The following is a 16,338-nucleotide window of genomic DNA, read 5'->3' on the forward strand; positions in this document are numbered from 1 at the left end:
TAACCCCTACAGCCTTCATTCTCCTTGACCCTCTGCCTGCTCCCACATTGCCCCCAAGTGTAGCAATGCACCCTCAAGTGCTCCCCAGCTCCTCTCCCAGGCTCAGGCAGAGGCAAACCTCCCCTTCCCCGTTTTTCCTTCTACACATGGGACATTCCTCCTTAGCTCCTCTCTCTTTTGCATCTCTGTTCTGAGATTTGGGCTCTGACTTGACTTTTTTTTTTTGCAGTACGCGGGCCTCTCACTGTTGTGGCCTCTGCCGTTGCGGAGCACAGGCTCCGGACACGCAGCCTCAGCGGCCATGGCTCACGGGCCCAGCCACTCCGCAGCATGTGGGGTCTTCCTGGAACAGGGCACGAACCCGTGTCCCCTGCATCGGCGGGCGGACTCTCAACCACTGCGCCACCAGGGAAGCCCTGACTTGACTTTTCCTAAAGACCCACTGGAGTGCTGCTCCCTCCAGGTGACTCTTCCTCCAAAGAAAAATTCTGCCTCCATTCTGGGGACAAACACTACTAGCTACTTTAAAACGACAGTTCCACAGCTTCAAAGCAAACAAATAGGCTCTGCTGGACACTCAGTTATGAAAGCAAAACTCAAGGAGGCTGCTGATGGGCCTCCACCTCCTCGTCTTCCATGTCACCCCCACCTCCACCCCACAGCCCCCCTGCTGCAGCTTCAGCACGATGTGGTCCCTCTCAACCTACACTACCCTGGGAACACTTAACCACTGCAAACCCCAGGGCCCCTGTGGCTCTATTCTGATCTTCCCACAAACCTGGTGAGCCTCTCTCCACCCTGCCCAGACCTGTCACCATGGCTGAGATTTGTTTGGGGGTAAAAATACAAATGTCCCAGAATCATAAAGTGTCACAGCTGGAAGGGACCATGGAAATCATTCTGACCAACTCCCTCCCTTCGTAGATGAGGAAACTGAGGTCCAGGGATGTATAGGGACCTGCCCCAAATCATATGCTGGGTTTGTGGCAATCTACTTTTACAAGGCATTCCTCTCCCATTTTGCTCTCTTCTGAAGTTAGACAATGTCTATGTGAGCTGGGTACTTTTTTCTTCCTTTTTCTTTTTTAAAAAAATTTTTATTGGAGTATAGTTGATTTACAATGTTGTGTTAGTTTCAGGTGTATAACAAAGTGAATCAGTTATACATATACATATCTCTACTCTTTTTTAGATTCTTTTCCCATATAGGCCATTACAGAGTATTGGGTAGAGTTCCCTGTGTGATACAGTAGGTTCTTATTAGTTATCTGTTTTATAGTTGGGTACTTTTTTCAGTCACATGTGACAGAAAACCTACTTGAAAAAGTTTGAGGAAAAAAAAGAGAATAGAATTTGTTGGCTCATCCCTAGAGCTGGGGTGGGGGTGGGGTGGCTAGGTCCACCTGAATCACATGGCCTCGCAGTTGGGAAGGGTGGACCCTCAGGGAAAAAGGAGATGCTGTTATCAGGAGGAGGATTCTCGGTCGGGCAAATGAGAGATGTCCTTTACAGCCCACCGCTTGGCTGCCTCAAACTCCCATACAGACTTCTTTTCCCACAGGCACACTTTACCACGTACAGCCTTAAACACACTTGCCAAAGGGGGATGGCTGAAGTCTCATCCATCTACTTCTTGCAGCCATTCTGACTGCACCTGTTTGTGCTCTCTTCAAAGTTCTCCCTTGCCCACTGTCCCCCTTTGATCTCTAATGTGGACATGGGGGACTGCTTCTCCTTATGCTGCTTTAACAACCCATTTTCTAGGTTTTGGTTTGGGGATCTCTAAGCATTGTCTTAGAGCTTCTGTTGACCATGCCTGGACATTCTCTGGCAACAGGGCTGCAACGGATAGTTGCCCAGTTTGTGCACTGCACAAGGGTATTCTGCTGAGGACAAGGGATGATGTCTGTCCAGAGTGGGAGGGGTGCCTTTCTCCATTTCACATAAAGCCTCGCCTGGGCTAAAATTTATTGTCTTCTGACAATAGAAGTACTTTAAAAGCTTAGTTAAGTCCATCAGTTAGAATGCTTTTTACAGCAACAACAGAAATCCCACTTAATGAAAAGAAAATGAATATTCTTTCATATTATATAGTCCGAAGGTGGGGCAACAGACTTGACAATATTTGAGAAAGGTACCTGCTTCTCAAGAGTGGGGAAATGTTTTCTAGAAGCTTCCTCACTGGCCTCCCCTCACATCTCATTGACAAAACTGTGTCATGTGCCCACCTCTAAACCAATCACTTCACTTGCAAAAGAGAATGAGATTCCTTGAAGATTGTCTTAGACCAATCTTAGAATTTATCCCTAAGCTGGGAATGGGGTGACTTTCCTGAGGGGTGACACCTGCATACAATCTGGGTTTGCTCAGCCAGCAGGAAGGAGAAAGGGATGCTGAATGCTTGTCCATGTGGAAACAGCAGGTCTTTTGTCTATTTGCGCTTACCCAGTGACTTGTCCTTGAATCTAGATGCCGGCCTGGTGGTTTCTTTCTCATGCTAATAGGTCTTGGTGCTCTGCCTGTTCCCCCAGCTTTCAGCCCAATGGCCCTCATCCTTTGCCCTTGCTCTGGACCGATGTGAAACATGCCCATGGGTAGAGAGGCAGAGTTGTGGCCCTCTGCCCCAGGTTCCAGTCTAGCAAATTGGTCTTTACCAAAAGGCAATTTTCAGCTTACTGAGGTGCTTTGCAGGGACCCCAGGAATTAGGCTTAATTTCCACCTGAGACCCACGTTCCTCTGCCTCTGTGCTTTCAGCTTCCTGCCAGTGCTGGCCTTGATTTCAACTTGCAACATTGAATTAATCTTTTCCAACCTTGCAAGAAAATAGACTATATGACTCTTGGACAATTTAGATTGCTGGCTGGAGGCAGCAAGAGGCCCCTTGGCGAGGCAGTGCCTTCCCCCCACCCCTTTTCCAATGGTCTTGTCTTTTCTGGAAGAAATTCACAAAAGGCCAAGAGTTAGCCAACACACCCTTCAACATGTGTAGTGTGCATGAAACATTAAAAATTATAGGACCGCTTTTGATTTAGAAATAGAAAAAGAAATATTGTTTTCATAATGCAAACTAAAGAAAGGCTCTACAAAACTTTCTTTCCTAGTGGGGAACAGATTAGAGCAGCTCGAGGGGCTTCCTTGGTGGCGCAGTGGTTAAGAGTCCACCTGCCAATGCAGGAGACACGGGTTCGAGCCCTGGTCTGGGAAGATCCCACATGCTGCAGAGCAGCTAGGCCCAGGCGCCACAACTACTGAGCCTGCGCTCTAGAGCCCACAAGTCACAACTACTGAAGCCTGTGCGCCTAGAGCCCGTACTCCGCAAAAAGAAAAGCCACCACAGTGAGAAGCCCGCGCACCACAACAAAGAGTAGCCCCTGATCCCCACAACTAGAGAAAACCTGTGCGGAGCAATGAAGACCCAACACAGGCATGCATGCATGCATGCATGCATGCATAAATAAATAAATAAATAAATAAATAAATAAGTAAGTAAAATAAAATAAAAAAAAGAACAGCTCTAGAGCACTGCAGGGCACTAAGAGATGAGGGGGACTGAGGGATGGGTGAGACCTGGTTCCTGGTCTCAGGAAACGTCTAGTCTCATTGGGGAGACAGAAATAACACTCTAGGAACAATTAAGGAGAAATAAATATCAGTTTGTGCTCAAGAACCAAGCAGTGTGATAAACACCACTTCCCTTCCATCCCTGGCAAAATCCAGTTATTAAGACCCAGATCAAGTTTCACTTTCTTGGTAAAGTCTTCCCTGGACACTCTTGGATGGGCCCATAGTTCTAAGTCCATACCCCTACTGGTACTTTTCACTTCACATCACAGGAAATGCACTGCTCAGGTCTCCTACAGCAAGGAGAGCAGCCCAGTGAGTGTCTTTTATGTTTAATCCTGTCTTGGTGACAGCTTCTTGGAGACCTGTTGGAGAACCAACATGTTGGTTGGTTACTTCTGTTTTTCCCACTAGACTGTGAGCTCTCTCAGCCCCCTGACAAGTCAGTGGGTAGTATCACCGTGGTATGATGTGGCCACACTTCCCACAGGCTGTTCCCAGCTAGTGACTGAGCACAATGCGGCACTAGTACCAGCATTCCTATAGGACGTAGGGCTCCCTGAACTGCAATGTTGGCTCCAAGATTCAGAACTGCACTGCTGCCTGATTTCCTCCTGCCCAATCCTCTCCCAGGTGTCAGACCTGCAATGAGGTAAGGCTCTTCTCTCTCCCCTTTATCCTTCATGGATGCGTCTCCCCATGAATCTCTTGCATGCTTAATCCTGTCTTGTTGACCCACAGCTTCTTGGAAAACTTGAGAGGACACAAGTTAGTTGGTTACTTCTGTCTTCTCCGTTAGACTGAGTTCTTTGAGATCAGGGACCCACCCGTCTGCTTTGGGCATCATCTCAGGGTGGAGCACAGGACCTGACCCAGAGGATGAATGAGCAAAGAGACGAACAGGTAGGTGAGAGAGAAAGAAGCCAGAGGAAGCTTCAGGGAGGTGATAAGCCTTGCCTGGGGTCTGGAGGGCAGGAAAGGCTGCCAGAGTAGAAAAGAACAGTCTTCATGGAGGGTCAATATCTGTTGAGGATGGATTCAGTGTTTTATCATCTTCCCAGAGCTATGCTCAGGAGAGAGTTGTGGGTAAATGTAATGGGGTCACTCTGCCTTGGCATAGGAAGGTTGGACCATAGGAGGTGGGCTAGGGAGGCAGAGGGAACAGATGGAAACCAGAAAGGGCCGCCTTCGTTGTTGGCAGTGCCCAAGCCTGAGGCCCTGACACAGAGCAGGGCCCCCAGATGCTGCTGGGGAACCGCTGGGGCCCCTGTGGATTAGGGCGGATTTGTGTTAGATGTCTCTGCAATGAGGTCAGCATCCAGAGCCAGAGCAAATTCCCCTTTGTGAATTCCAGTTTCTCCTATACAATGTGCAGTCCCAACAGGGTTCTGGCCCTGGTTCCCACCACCGCACTTTCTACTCAGAGGACATCTGGTTACAGTTCCCATCAAGGGCAACCCTTGATCCCAGAGCCCTAGAGCAGTGGGGGTGGAGGGAAACTTCTGCTTCTGTGCTGTGGCCTGATTCCCACGAGGCCACCGAGACTGGTAAGAGTGGGGCTGGGAAGTTTCCTTCACGGGGTTATACCCTAAAGGTCAGGCAGCCCTGGACAAAGCCCGTGTGGTGAGGAGCCAGGAAATCTGGGAGCTGGCTGGGGTCCCAGAATGTCCCATCCTGCTCTCTCATAGGAATAAAAGAGCTGGTGATCAGGGAAATGGGAGAAGAGGACACCTCACATGAGGCTGCAGCTGGTGTGGCCGCTCCAGAGTCCTGGCTCCTTCTCCATTGCCGGGTCAGTAAACAGGACCATAGGGTCTGTGGGCTGCAGGGCTCTGGGCAATCAGGGTTCCAGCTGGGAGGCCTCAAGCCCTAGCTGACCCTCAGGCCCAGGATGGGCCCTCATGGCCAGGGGTTGAGGCCTGGCTTATCTCTCCAGCTGTCCTGTTCCCTGCCACTTTATCAGGGAGAGTGGGTAGGTGTCAGAGCTTGGAACTCCCACCTCTCCCTCCCCGTGGGATAGAGCCCAGGTGCAAGTGGAAGGACAACTCTTGGGCACAGCCAGGAGACCGCTGTCCTGGGAGAGTTTAAAAGGCCCCAGGACCTTCTCCGCCTCAATTGACTTCCCAACTGGCTGCAGCATGCAGGGGCTGCTGATTTTGAGCGTGCTGCTGGGGGCTGTCCTTGGCAAAGAGGACTTTGTGGGGTAGGAGCATGGAGACGAGGGGGTGCTCGGAAGGGAGATAGGGAGGACCCAACCCCCAGCCAGCATCTGGAGGAGAGGGACAGACAGACACATGGGAAGATGGTCAGAGAGGAGCAGACTAGCACATCCTGGAAGGCAGGCTGACTGGGGACCAGGACTGGGAAGGGGTCAGGTCTCTTAGGACAGCCTCTTGAGCCCTGGAGAATATCTGAGCTCTGAGGAGGACTTCTCAGAAGAGGAGGTAGGAGGAGGCCTAGCTAGCTTTAGAGAGAAAGAGTCTAAGCTGGGATGGGGATGGCAACAGTGTCCAGAAGCTTCCAAGGAGCCCAGGCCTCCCGTTGCTAGGATCCCTTGTGCTTCCCCTGCTCAGCCCAGAGGACCGAGGCCCAGCCACCCTCCTCCCACCTGGGGAGCACGCATGGCCAGTAGGAGCCGCTCAGGCCCACAGTCTCCCCTCCCGCTCTGCCCAGTCACCAGGTGCTCCGAATCTCTGCGGCCGATGAAGCCCAGGTACAGATGGTGAAGGAGCTGGAGGACCTGGAGCACCTACAGGTTAGAGGATGTGGGAGCTGCCCTGAGGCCCCAGGGTACGTCTCAGAGCAGATGGGCTCGCCTCAGACCCCCTCCCACCTGGGGCCAAATGGGGCCTGGGCTCTCTCTCCCCAGCCACCCAGGAGGGAGCCATGGGACTGATCCCTGTCAGGAAGTGACTTAAACTTCCCAGTGCCAGAATCTTGCTGCCTTTGAGCATCTGAGCAAAAGAGCCCCCCACACTGCCCCAACTTCTAATTCTTCTCTCTCCCTTGCTGCCTCAAAGCCTCTCCACTCTGCTTCCTGGGCCATTTCCCTGACCAAACTGGACTTTGTCCAGCACCCAGGGATTCCCTGCATCCTCTTCCCCTAACAGCTGTGCCCCATCCCCAATTATATGGGAAATTCTGTTGCCGACACCCCGTCCCAGGCAGGCCCTTTCCCAGCCCGCTGTGACAGTGGCTCTTGTCCTCCCCAGCTGGACTTTTGGAGGGGCCCTGCCCAGCCAGGCTCCCCCATCGACGTCCGAGTGCCCTTCCCCAGCATCCAGGCTGTCAAAGTCTTCCTGGAGGCCCATGGCCTCAGATACACAATCATGATAGAGGACGTGCAGTCGCTGCTGGACGACGAGCAGGAGCAGATGTTCGCCTCCCGGAGCTGGGCCCGCAGCACTAACACCTTTAACTACGCCACCTACCACACCCTGGAGGAGGTGAGGGACCCCAGGGCCCCCCTCCACCAAGCACCAAGCTCTTCGTCAGACTGGCAGAACGGGCCAGGGCCAGCCTGGGTGTGCGTGACATCTGCTCTGTCACCATGTGGCCTCGAGGCTCTGGGTCGTGGCTCCTCCGCATTCAGGGCTCAAAGCAGGCTCGCTAACAGAGCTGCTAAGGGAGGCATCCAGGTACCCGGAAGCCATGAAGGCAGCCTTCCCTCCTCTGCCTCCTCAGATCTATGACTTCATGGACTTGCTGGCGGCCGAGCACCCACAGCTTGTCAGCAAGCTCCAGATCGGCAGCAGCTACGAAGGCCGCCCCATCTACGTGCTGAAGGTAACGGGCACCTGCAACTGGATGTACGTGAGCACATCTGCAAGACTGGGCACCCACATCTGTGTGTAGGCACCCATGGATGAGCCCAGGGTTACAGAGAGCACACTGTTATATGGACTCCCTGTGTAGCATAGGTGTGTGCATACCAGTACACACACAATTTAAACTTTTAGGTGACGCAAGTGTTTCCAGTCAAGTGTCACATTGTGGAAAGTATCCCAGAGTCTGGTAGTCGAGATACAATGTTTTGTTTGTGACCTCCGATAGAGAACTATGTATGGGCATTGGAACATGGTAGGGCCCGAAAGTCTGGCTGAGTCATTATTTGCGCCAAGCTTGAGCTGAGGGCAGGAGGCAAAGCTCTGCGGAATTCCGGTCCAGACCCACTCCCACATCCCACCTGAGTGATGGTCCCACAAACAGAGCCTCAACCTGAGATACCAGAGAGCAGACAGCCTCTGGGTTGGGGTGCACTCCCCTTCAAGGAGGTGAGACAGGGCTCCAGCTGAACTATTTCCTGCTCTTCTCATCCAGTTCAGCACGGGGGGGAACAACCGTCCAGCCATCTGGATTGACACGGGCATCCATTCTCGCGAGTGGGTCACCCAGGCCAGTGGGGTCTGGTTTGCAAAGAAGGTAAGCCTGCGGAGGTGAGGGTGCTCTCGCCTGGTAGGGCATCGGTATCCAAGGCCCATAGAAGCCCTGGCCCCTGCTTCCATCCAGAAGCAATGACCACAGAGGGAGGTCGAGGGCAGGCACCCATTGCTCTAGCATGGCAGATTCCCGGCCGGGCCCTCTCTGCCCCTCTGCTCCCCGACCTCCACCAGATCGCACAAGACTATGGCCAGGACCCGGCTTTCACTGCCATTCTGGACAACATGGACATATTCTTGGAGATCGTCACCAACCCTGATGGTTTTGCCTTCACCCACAGCAAGGTACAGGCCTCTTCTCTTCTTGGGGAAAGCAGGGTGGGCCTCTGTCCTCTGAGCCCTACAAGCTACTCACCCCTAATCTCAACTCCCAGAAGTTGAGAGAGGGACAAACAGACCTGTCCTAGACTAGGGGTTCTTGACCTTGGCATTCTTGACATTTGGGGCAGATAATTCTTCATGTGTTGGGGGCTGTCCTGCGCAAGCAGCATCCTGACCGACTCGAGCCCCCAGATGAGACAACCGAAAATATCTTCAGATATTGCCAAATGTCCAGGCTGTGGGGCACAGAACTTTCCCCAGTGGAGACACACTGCCCAGACCTTCTTCCCTGGTTCTACTTTATGTCTATGGGACAGCATATGCTACCAATCAATTTTGTAAGGGGCTGGAGGAGGGGCGGTTTGCCACATGCCTTCCTCTTTCTGCCAGTAGAACCCCCTGGCCAAATGCCATCCATTGTCTCCTCCATTTTCCTTCAGCCAAGAGCCCCCTTTGCAGACCTTCCTCCCTGACAACCAGTTGAAAGTGGCTTCTGATTCCATACTGTGTCCACACCCAGGCTCCGCATTGGGGCTCTGTGTTGATTGTGGCCTCTGTTGGGTGGCTGATCACTTTTCCTTTCTCAGAATCGAATGTGGCGCAAGACTCGGTCCCTGACGTCGGGCTCCGCCTGCATTGGGGTGGACCCCAACAGGAACTGGGACGCTGGCTTTGGGAGTAAGGCCCTGTGTGGTTTGGGTAGCAGGGATGGGACACCCCAGAATGGCTTCTTACTGTCCTTTGTCCTGTCATCCCCCAACCCTCTCCTGCCCCAGCAGTGGGGGCACATGGGTAATGTTGGCATCTCCTCCAAGGTGCACAGTGAGGAAGGTGGCCCTCTGAGATCTGCTTGTCCCTTGCCTGTAAAGTCCTTCCCAATGGAACTGAGGTCTGAAACCAATCTATTGGTTGTCTAGCGTAACTTCAGCTCCTTCCCTCTGTGGTCACTTTACTGCAGGAACTGGTGTTGCTTGAGGAGCCCTTCCTACCTCTCTGGGCATGTCCATCAGCTTTGTCCAAGTTTGGCTGGGGAGGGAGGCAGGACCCCCAGCTTATAAAAGGCTTCTGCCCTTTCCTTATCTGGGGTGGGGGTGAGCCCTCCTGCATCTCAACTCATGCAAAGACCAGAAGCCATGGAAGCCACATTGCTTGGGTGTAAGGAATGCCAACTCTCCCCTCCCACAGTGGCGGGAGCCAGCAGCAACCCCTGCTCGGAAACTTACCGTGGCAAGTTTGCCAATTCCGAAGTGGAGGTCAAGTCCATCGTGGACTTTGTGAAAGACCACAGGAACATCAAGGCCTTCATCTCCATCCACAGCTACTCCCAGCTCCTCTTGTATCCCTTTGGCTACAAAAGAGAATCACCTGCAGACAAGGATGAGCTGGTACGTGCTGATCCCAGCTTGCCCTCTCATCCCAAAGGCAGCTTTGGGCGGGCCTGGGTTTATCCATCAAACCTGCTTAAGGCACGAGGCCCTACACTGTGCCTAGCACCCCTTTCTCCCATGGACCCCTGATGGCTTGAGAAGACCAGCAGGGCAGACTAGCCTTTCTGTCTGGAAAGCTGAGGCACAGAGTGGTTGAGTTACTTCTGTCACATGACAGAGGAAGGGGTAGGGGTGGACTTTGAGCTTGTACCACAAGTTTAAACTTGGAGCTGCAGGGCGACCAAAGGGCAGTGAAGTAGCAGCCAGACATCCCACAAGGTCACATCCTGCTGAGTTCCCGGGTCTGACCCTGCAGGGCCCAACAGGTTCCGTGCTCTCTGCTGGGGGCCGGCTTCTGCAGGGCATGTGCTCCTGGGTCATCCTGCCAGCCCCCAGGATGCCCTGGCCCTGCGGTTCTGGGGGTCTGGCACTGCTGGCCATGACAAGCAGTCTTGCTTGGCGTTTTCTCCAGGATCAGGTGGCTAAGTCTGCTGTTGAGGCCCTGACCTCTCTGTATGGGACCAAGTTCAAGTATGGCAGCATCATCACAACAATTTGTAAGTAGGTGCATTGTCTCTGTGGGTGGTCTGGGAGGAAGCTCAGCTGGCTTTCCCTGCCGGAGGGAGTGTCTCTCCTGGAGGAGGTAGCCAAGGGTTCCCCAACCTGGGAGCATGGGTGAGGAGAACAGCCCTGGCCATGCCTGACTACTGCTGGCTTGGTGGGCAGCGGGGCCCTTTCCTCATGTGAACTCTGCCTTCCTCGATACCTTCAGACAAACCCTTCAGTTCCTCTGAGAACTCTTATCTTGGGGTTAAGTTCAGCTTCATGCATGGAGCGGGTAGAGAGTTCTGCTGGCCTTTGTATTGTAGATCCCTAAGAAATTCAACTTAAAAAATACTCTTCCTCCAATGCCCTTCAGTTAGAGAATATATCCTATCTTTCCCCAGCTTACTTATCCATGTACTGCCCCTGAGAGGAGGACTGCTACATCAACATGGAATTAAGTCAACAAGTGTTTATTGAACACCTATGATACACCAAGCCTTGTTTTGTGTGCTTGGGATACAGTTGGGAATAAAAATAAGCAAAGATCAGGAAACGTCCATTCTAGCCAGCCATGACAATAAACATGGATAAGGAAATGATACCATGTGTTAGGTGATAAGTGCTGGGAGAAAAAGAATTACTAGGACAGGGTGAGGGGACTCAGGAGTACTGGGGGTGGAAGCAGGGCAGGTGGACTGAAGCATAGGCCTCATTGAGAGAGTGAAATTCGGGCAAGTATTGAAGGAAAGGAGGGATGGAGCTAAGAGGCTATTTGAGGAAGAGCCTTCCAGGCAGAGGAATCTTCTAGAACAAAGGCCTTCCCGTGTGCCCTGACCTGGCGTGTATGGGAACGGCAGGAAGAGCACAGAGACCCAGTGGCTGCAGCAGAGACAGGTGGCGGGGATGGCAGCGGGGGTTGAGGTTGCGGTGTTCAGATCCCGTTGAGCCCTGAAGAGACACAGCAAGCTTGTGGCTGACAGGAGGTGAGAGTACTGAAGAAGCAGGGGACAGGGACACACCTCAGACTTCCTGCCCCAAGTGCCCAGTTCTGGGAGGTGAGTGAGTCACAGTCTCACCTGGGGCTGGCCTTACTTTTGGACTCCAGGCCTTCTTTGGAAACTGTTTTAATCCTGAGTCAAAAGGTTTTTGCTTTGTTCAATATTGTGGAGTTAAATTCTGATATGCAGCCACCTCCCTCTCCCCTGCCCGATTCTGCAGCTGCTTTGATACCTACTGCAAATCTGTCTGCAAAAGACAGACGAGGGGCTTTTGCTTTGACTCTGACCCTTGCACTTTCCCCCTGCAGACCAGCATCTGGGGGACAGTCCTGGTTACCCAAGTGGGCAACCCTGGTATATGTGGGGGCTTGACCCAAGTGGCTGTTAGATGGAGGCGGCTTTCAAAATCATGGGAGCTTCCTTGCATGACCCAGTGAGAGGAGAACCATTGCTGGTCCGCCTCTCTGGGCCTCTAGGACTAAGACCCTTCAGGGGAGCTTCTTGGGAGGAAGCCAGGCTGCTTGGTCAACAGTAGGAACTTAGCAGATGCTGACTCCAGTCAACACTGCACGAGGCTCTGGGCTTTGGACCATTAGCCCAGCCCATGCAAATGTTTGCAAGTGAGTGACCTTTGTTCTGCCGGTCTGTTCCTGCCCCAGACCAAGCCAGTGGAGGCAGCATTGACTGGACCTACAACCAGGGCATCAAGTACTCCTTCACCTTCGAGCTCCGGGACACCGGGCGCTATGGCTTCCTGCTGCCGGCCTCCCAGATCATCCCCACGGCCCAGGAGACATGGCTGGCGCTTCTGACCATCATGGAGCACACGCTGAATCACCCCTACTGACCCGGCCCTTCAGCGCTGTCTTCCTCCTCCTCTCCGTCCCCACCCAGGCAGCCAAATAAAGTTTGAGTGTACATGGACCAGAATGGGGCTCATGTGTGGGAATGCATGTGGCACGTCTGCCTTTTCAAGCTGTGGCAGAAGTGATTTAGTTCCTGCAGGTCTCACTGGAAACGTGTGGGTAGTTGTACTAGATGACCCTTAAACTCCCCTGCATTCCAAGGTCCTGTGAAGTTGTATCCAAGTGGCATCTGTTTTAATTAGACCACCCTGAGCTCAGCTCGTCAGTGGGGTGATTTGTTCATACCTCAGGAGCAAGCAGCAGCCACAGCTGCTAACCAAATGCCCGGCACCCCGCAGTGGTGAGGAATTCAGCTTGTACAATAGTGTAGCTGGCTGGATCCATTCATCTACAAAAGCAATAACCCTGAGTACAAACTAGAATAATCCTGGTGGCCAGTGTTGTCCCAAATCAATGTTGCAGCCAGGTAAAGCACATTTCTATAGAGCAAAGTATGGTCTCCCACTCCTAATTAAATTGGAAGGACACAATTGGGTTAAATGGAATCATTTACTGAAGATAAAGAACAAACACCAATCCCAGGGCATTTTATTAATTGAAGTGTATCAGGAAGACTTTGCCTTTAGAGACAGAAGTAGTTTACTTCTCACTGTCTCATCCTTTCTAGCATCTCCTGCTACATTGTCTCCTCCTCCACTCACCACCACTCATTATCGTTAGCAAAATTTCTCAAACATAAGGCTCTCCTCTCCTTCCCCATACCCTCCACAGCTCCTAGAATTTGGCTTCCCTCCCTTGGCTTGGTGATTCTGGTGGCTGTGATATCACACTTAGTGGCTAGCACCACAGCACATATCTCAACCTTTTTTCAAAGCAAGAATCTACATTCCGTTTCTTCCAACTCTCTTAAGGTGTGACTGTCAAGCAGGGGGTTCCTCCCACTGAAGTTGCTGGGAAGTGGGCGGGGGGTGGCTTGGTAGCTTCCCAAATAGGGAGGCTGGGTAAGGATGGCAGCCTCTCCCTGTATCAGTCAGATGAAGTATCACAATGCATCCATCTTCACTGACTTAAAATCTGTGTCTTTTTCTCATAAAATAGCCTGAAGATCAAACGATTTTTTCTTTTTTTTTTAAAGGCCCACTGGGGAATTTTCATCTTGGAGGTTTTTTAATAATTTTTAATTTTCTAAAATTGAGGTATAGTTGATTTACAGTATGTATTAGTTTCACGTATACAATATAGTGATTCAAAATTTTTATACATTATACTCCATTCATTTTTTTATTTTAATTTTTTTTTGCTACCCAACATTCTAAAAAACAAAAAGAATGAGGCTGACTATACATATAGTACACATAAAGTTATACATATATAAGTTTATGAGGCAAGGTTAAATGGTGTTTCAGTCTTTACAGAAGGATGATCTAAAGATTTTATGACACTTCCTTCAAGTTATCTTTTGGGAACCATTTCCCTTCAATTTATGTAGATAAGCTGAAACCCACTGTAATGGCTCAGTTTGGGCAAGTAAAAAACAAAACAAAACTGATCTTACTGTTTAATAAAGGCTGATAAGTGAAAAAATATTAAGTTAGCAAGACAATATATCATTTTACAAAATTGGATTACTTAGGCTTCAAGGGTAGAATTGCTTAATTTAAAATAAACTGTACTCCCTGATAGCGGAGACCACTTGATTTGGCATTCAATCTCCAAAACCATCAACAGTACTTGACATACAGATACCCAATAAATATTTGTTGAATGAATGTTCTCCACATATACTAGAGAACTTATAAATTTTATAATCTTTATTTTGTAGGCTTGCAAGTCATTTTGAATTTCCCTGAGTTGTAGTTTAGAAAGTAAGGCTCTGAACAAGTAAGAGTCTTAAGAAAGCTGAAAAGACAGGAGTAAAGCACCAGAATGAAAATTCCATGAGGGAAGGGATTGTGCTGTTTTGCTCAACACTCAATTTCTACTGGTTGGCCAAGTACATGACACAGAGTAGGCACCTAATAAATGCTTGTTAAATGGAGACATGGAAGTCATTAACATTTCTTTTTCTATTTTCAACTACAGGAAGAACTTTCCAGTTTGCAGATACATATTTTTACAAATCTATGGGTAAAAAAATTTTATTTTATAAATAAAATCATAAAGCTAAAAGAAACAAAAATTTTAGAAAATAATGTGGTGTATATGAAAAAGTATTAATAACCTTGAGGGGAAAAAAGCTCTTATAAGTAAAAGGGGTTTAAAAAAAAGACTAACATTTCAAAAGAAAAATAGGCAATTCCCAAAAGAAGAAACACAAAAAGCCAATAAATGAAAGATACTGATTCTCTGAGTGATTATTTTTTGTACATTAAAGAAAAATATATTATTTTTCTCCCATCAGATTGACAAAGAATAAAAAGACTGACAACTCAGTATTATCAAGAGTATGAAGAAATGAGAACTGCCATATACTGCTGGTGGGAGGATAAATTTACACGACCTTCCTGGAGGGGAATTTGGCAATATAAATTAAAAATTTCAACGTATTGACACTTTGATCCAGTAAGTCCACTTGGAGGAATTTATTTTATAAAAATATTTTGAGAAGTTCAAATAAACATATGTACAAGGTTGTAATAATAAAAAGTTAAATTAAAAGGAAAAGAACCTAGATAGATACCAGTATTGATATGGGTATTACCCATTTACACAATGGAATATCGGGAAGCCATTGTAGTCTGTGTTGATATGGAAAAATGGTCACAATATACTGGGCAAAAGAAGCTGGTCACATGATGGAAATATTCTAAAACAGGATTGTGGTGGTGCTTTCTCAACTCTGTAAATTTACCAAAAATCACTGAATTGCATCCTTAAAATGGGTGAATTTTATGGCATGTAATTTATATTTCCATACAGTTGTTTAAAAAAAAGCAGGCTACAACATAGTATGTTGAGTATGAATCTCATTTTTGTTTGAAAAACGCACACCCACTATGCCTGGAAGTAGATATTCCCCAATAATAATTGTGGTTACCCCAGGCAGCAGTGGTGGTTTTCCTCTTTATACTTTTCTGAATTTCTTGCAATGAGTTTGTATAATCAGGGGGGTTAAAAAAAAAGCTATTTCAAACACACCAGATTACCTGTGGGTAAAGTTATCTAAGATCAACTTATTATCAAAATCAAACATCTAAATGGCCATCTTAATTTGTGCCCAGATTCTTTTTCATAATTTGTCTAAACTCATTTCTTCTGCTGTTGCCCAGAACAAGGTCTTATTTTTGGAAAAGTTTATACTCCAGATAGAGCTGGAAGCAAGTGTTTCTACCAAGGGCAGGGTACTAATGTCTCCTGGTTGGGGGCCATTCCCTAAGCACTCTGTGGTAGCTCAGATGACAACTCCCAAGAGCCCTTGCTGCTCACTTACAGTTCCCACAGCAATCTGGGGAATTGATTATGCTAATGCCTATTCTCTAGGACTTTTCAAAAATCTTTATTTTTAAATGAACTCATTTTACTTTGTTCTTAGAGCATTATCTATGGTTCTCAGTGTGGCCCGTGGGCCATTCGTGGTCCATAAGAATCCTTTGGGTGGTCTTTTGAGTTAACACTAAGATATGCACGTCTAGCTTTCTGGCTTTGGCCTGAAGTTAAAATTGAAATGTCATTGAATACAATCCAGATATGACCTCACTGGTCCCTCATCCAGTACAGGGCTATTCATCATCTCAGCAATTGTTTTGCAAGGGCAAGTGGGACTAGGTGGATTTGAAGATGCAGACGGATTCTTGCTCTAAGGGCTCTAAGGATAGAAACATCATTCTGTGAACACACTACGACCCAGATGCTCCTTACAGGAAACTGATATGACCAACCAAAATATTCAAATTGGCCAGATGAAGGAAGAGCTCTGAGAAAGAAGCACAGAGCACCTGTCAAATCTGAAAAACTGTCAAAGGGTAATGAATTCTCCCCAAAGCTTTCAGGATCCACATTAATTTGGCAACTCAAACTGTGAGCATCATCTAACGACCCCAGAGGTGAAGAATGCCAAATGTTTACTGCCCAACTAAAAGAAGAAAATTAGAAGTCTTCTGCTTAACTACAGTGGTATGTTCGGCTACATTTTTAGAAGAGTGCGGTGGAATGAGAGCTCTGCTAACATGGACTAAGGCA

At 49.0% G+C, this 16,338-nt stretch overlaps 1 protein-coding gene across 1 annotated transcript; it reads left to right on the forward strand.

Annotated features, from left to right (window-relative positions):
- Nucleotides 1–5,639: 5,639 nt before the first annotated feature.
- Nucleotides 5,640–12,230, forward strand: CPA1 (carboxypeptidase A1). Its single transcript, XM_007469716.1, has 10 exons — nucleotides 5,640–5,765; nucleotides 6,236–6,317; nucleotides 6,775–7,008; nucleotides 7,247–7,348; nucleotides 7,883–7,984; nucleotides 8,176–8,286; nucleotides 8,910–9,000; nucleotides 9,508–9,707; nucleotides 10,222–10,306; nucleotides 11,953–12,230. The coding sequence occupies exons 1-10, from the start codon at nucleotides 5,701–5,703 to the stop codon at nucleotides 12,138–12,140; spliced, it is 1,260 nt and encodes a 419-aa protein (XP_007469778.1). The 5' UTR covers nucleotides 5,640–5,700; the 3' UTR covers nucleotides 12,141–12,230.
- The last annotated feature ends 4,108 nt before the right edge of the window (nucleotides 12,231–16,338 follow it).

This window comes from Lipotes vexillifer, unplaced genomic scaffold (assembly GCF_000442215.2).
Source record: "Lipotes vexillifer unplaced genomic scaffold, Lipotes_vexillifer_v1.1 scaffold1329, whole genome shotgun sequence".
Taxonomy (NCBI): domain Eukaryota; kingdom Metazoa; phylum Chordata; class Mammalia; order Artiodactyla; family Lipotidae; genus Lipotes; species Lipotes vexillifer.

Excerpts from the sequence above, each read along its gene's own strand:
- CPA1 (XM_007469716.1), top strand. The coding sequence starts at position 5,701 with ATGCAGGGGCTGCTGATTTTGAGCGTGCTGCTGGGGGCTGTCCTTGGC. Across the intron at positions 6,318-6,774 it reads AGGACCTGGAGCACCTACAG|CTGGACTTTTGGAGGGGCCC; the intron begins GTTAGAGGATGT and ends TGTCCTCCCCAG. Across the intron at positions 7,985-8,175 it reads GGGTCTGGTTTGCAAAGAAG|ATCGCACAAGACTATGGCCA; the intron begins GTAAGCCTGCGG and ends GACCTCCACCAG.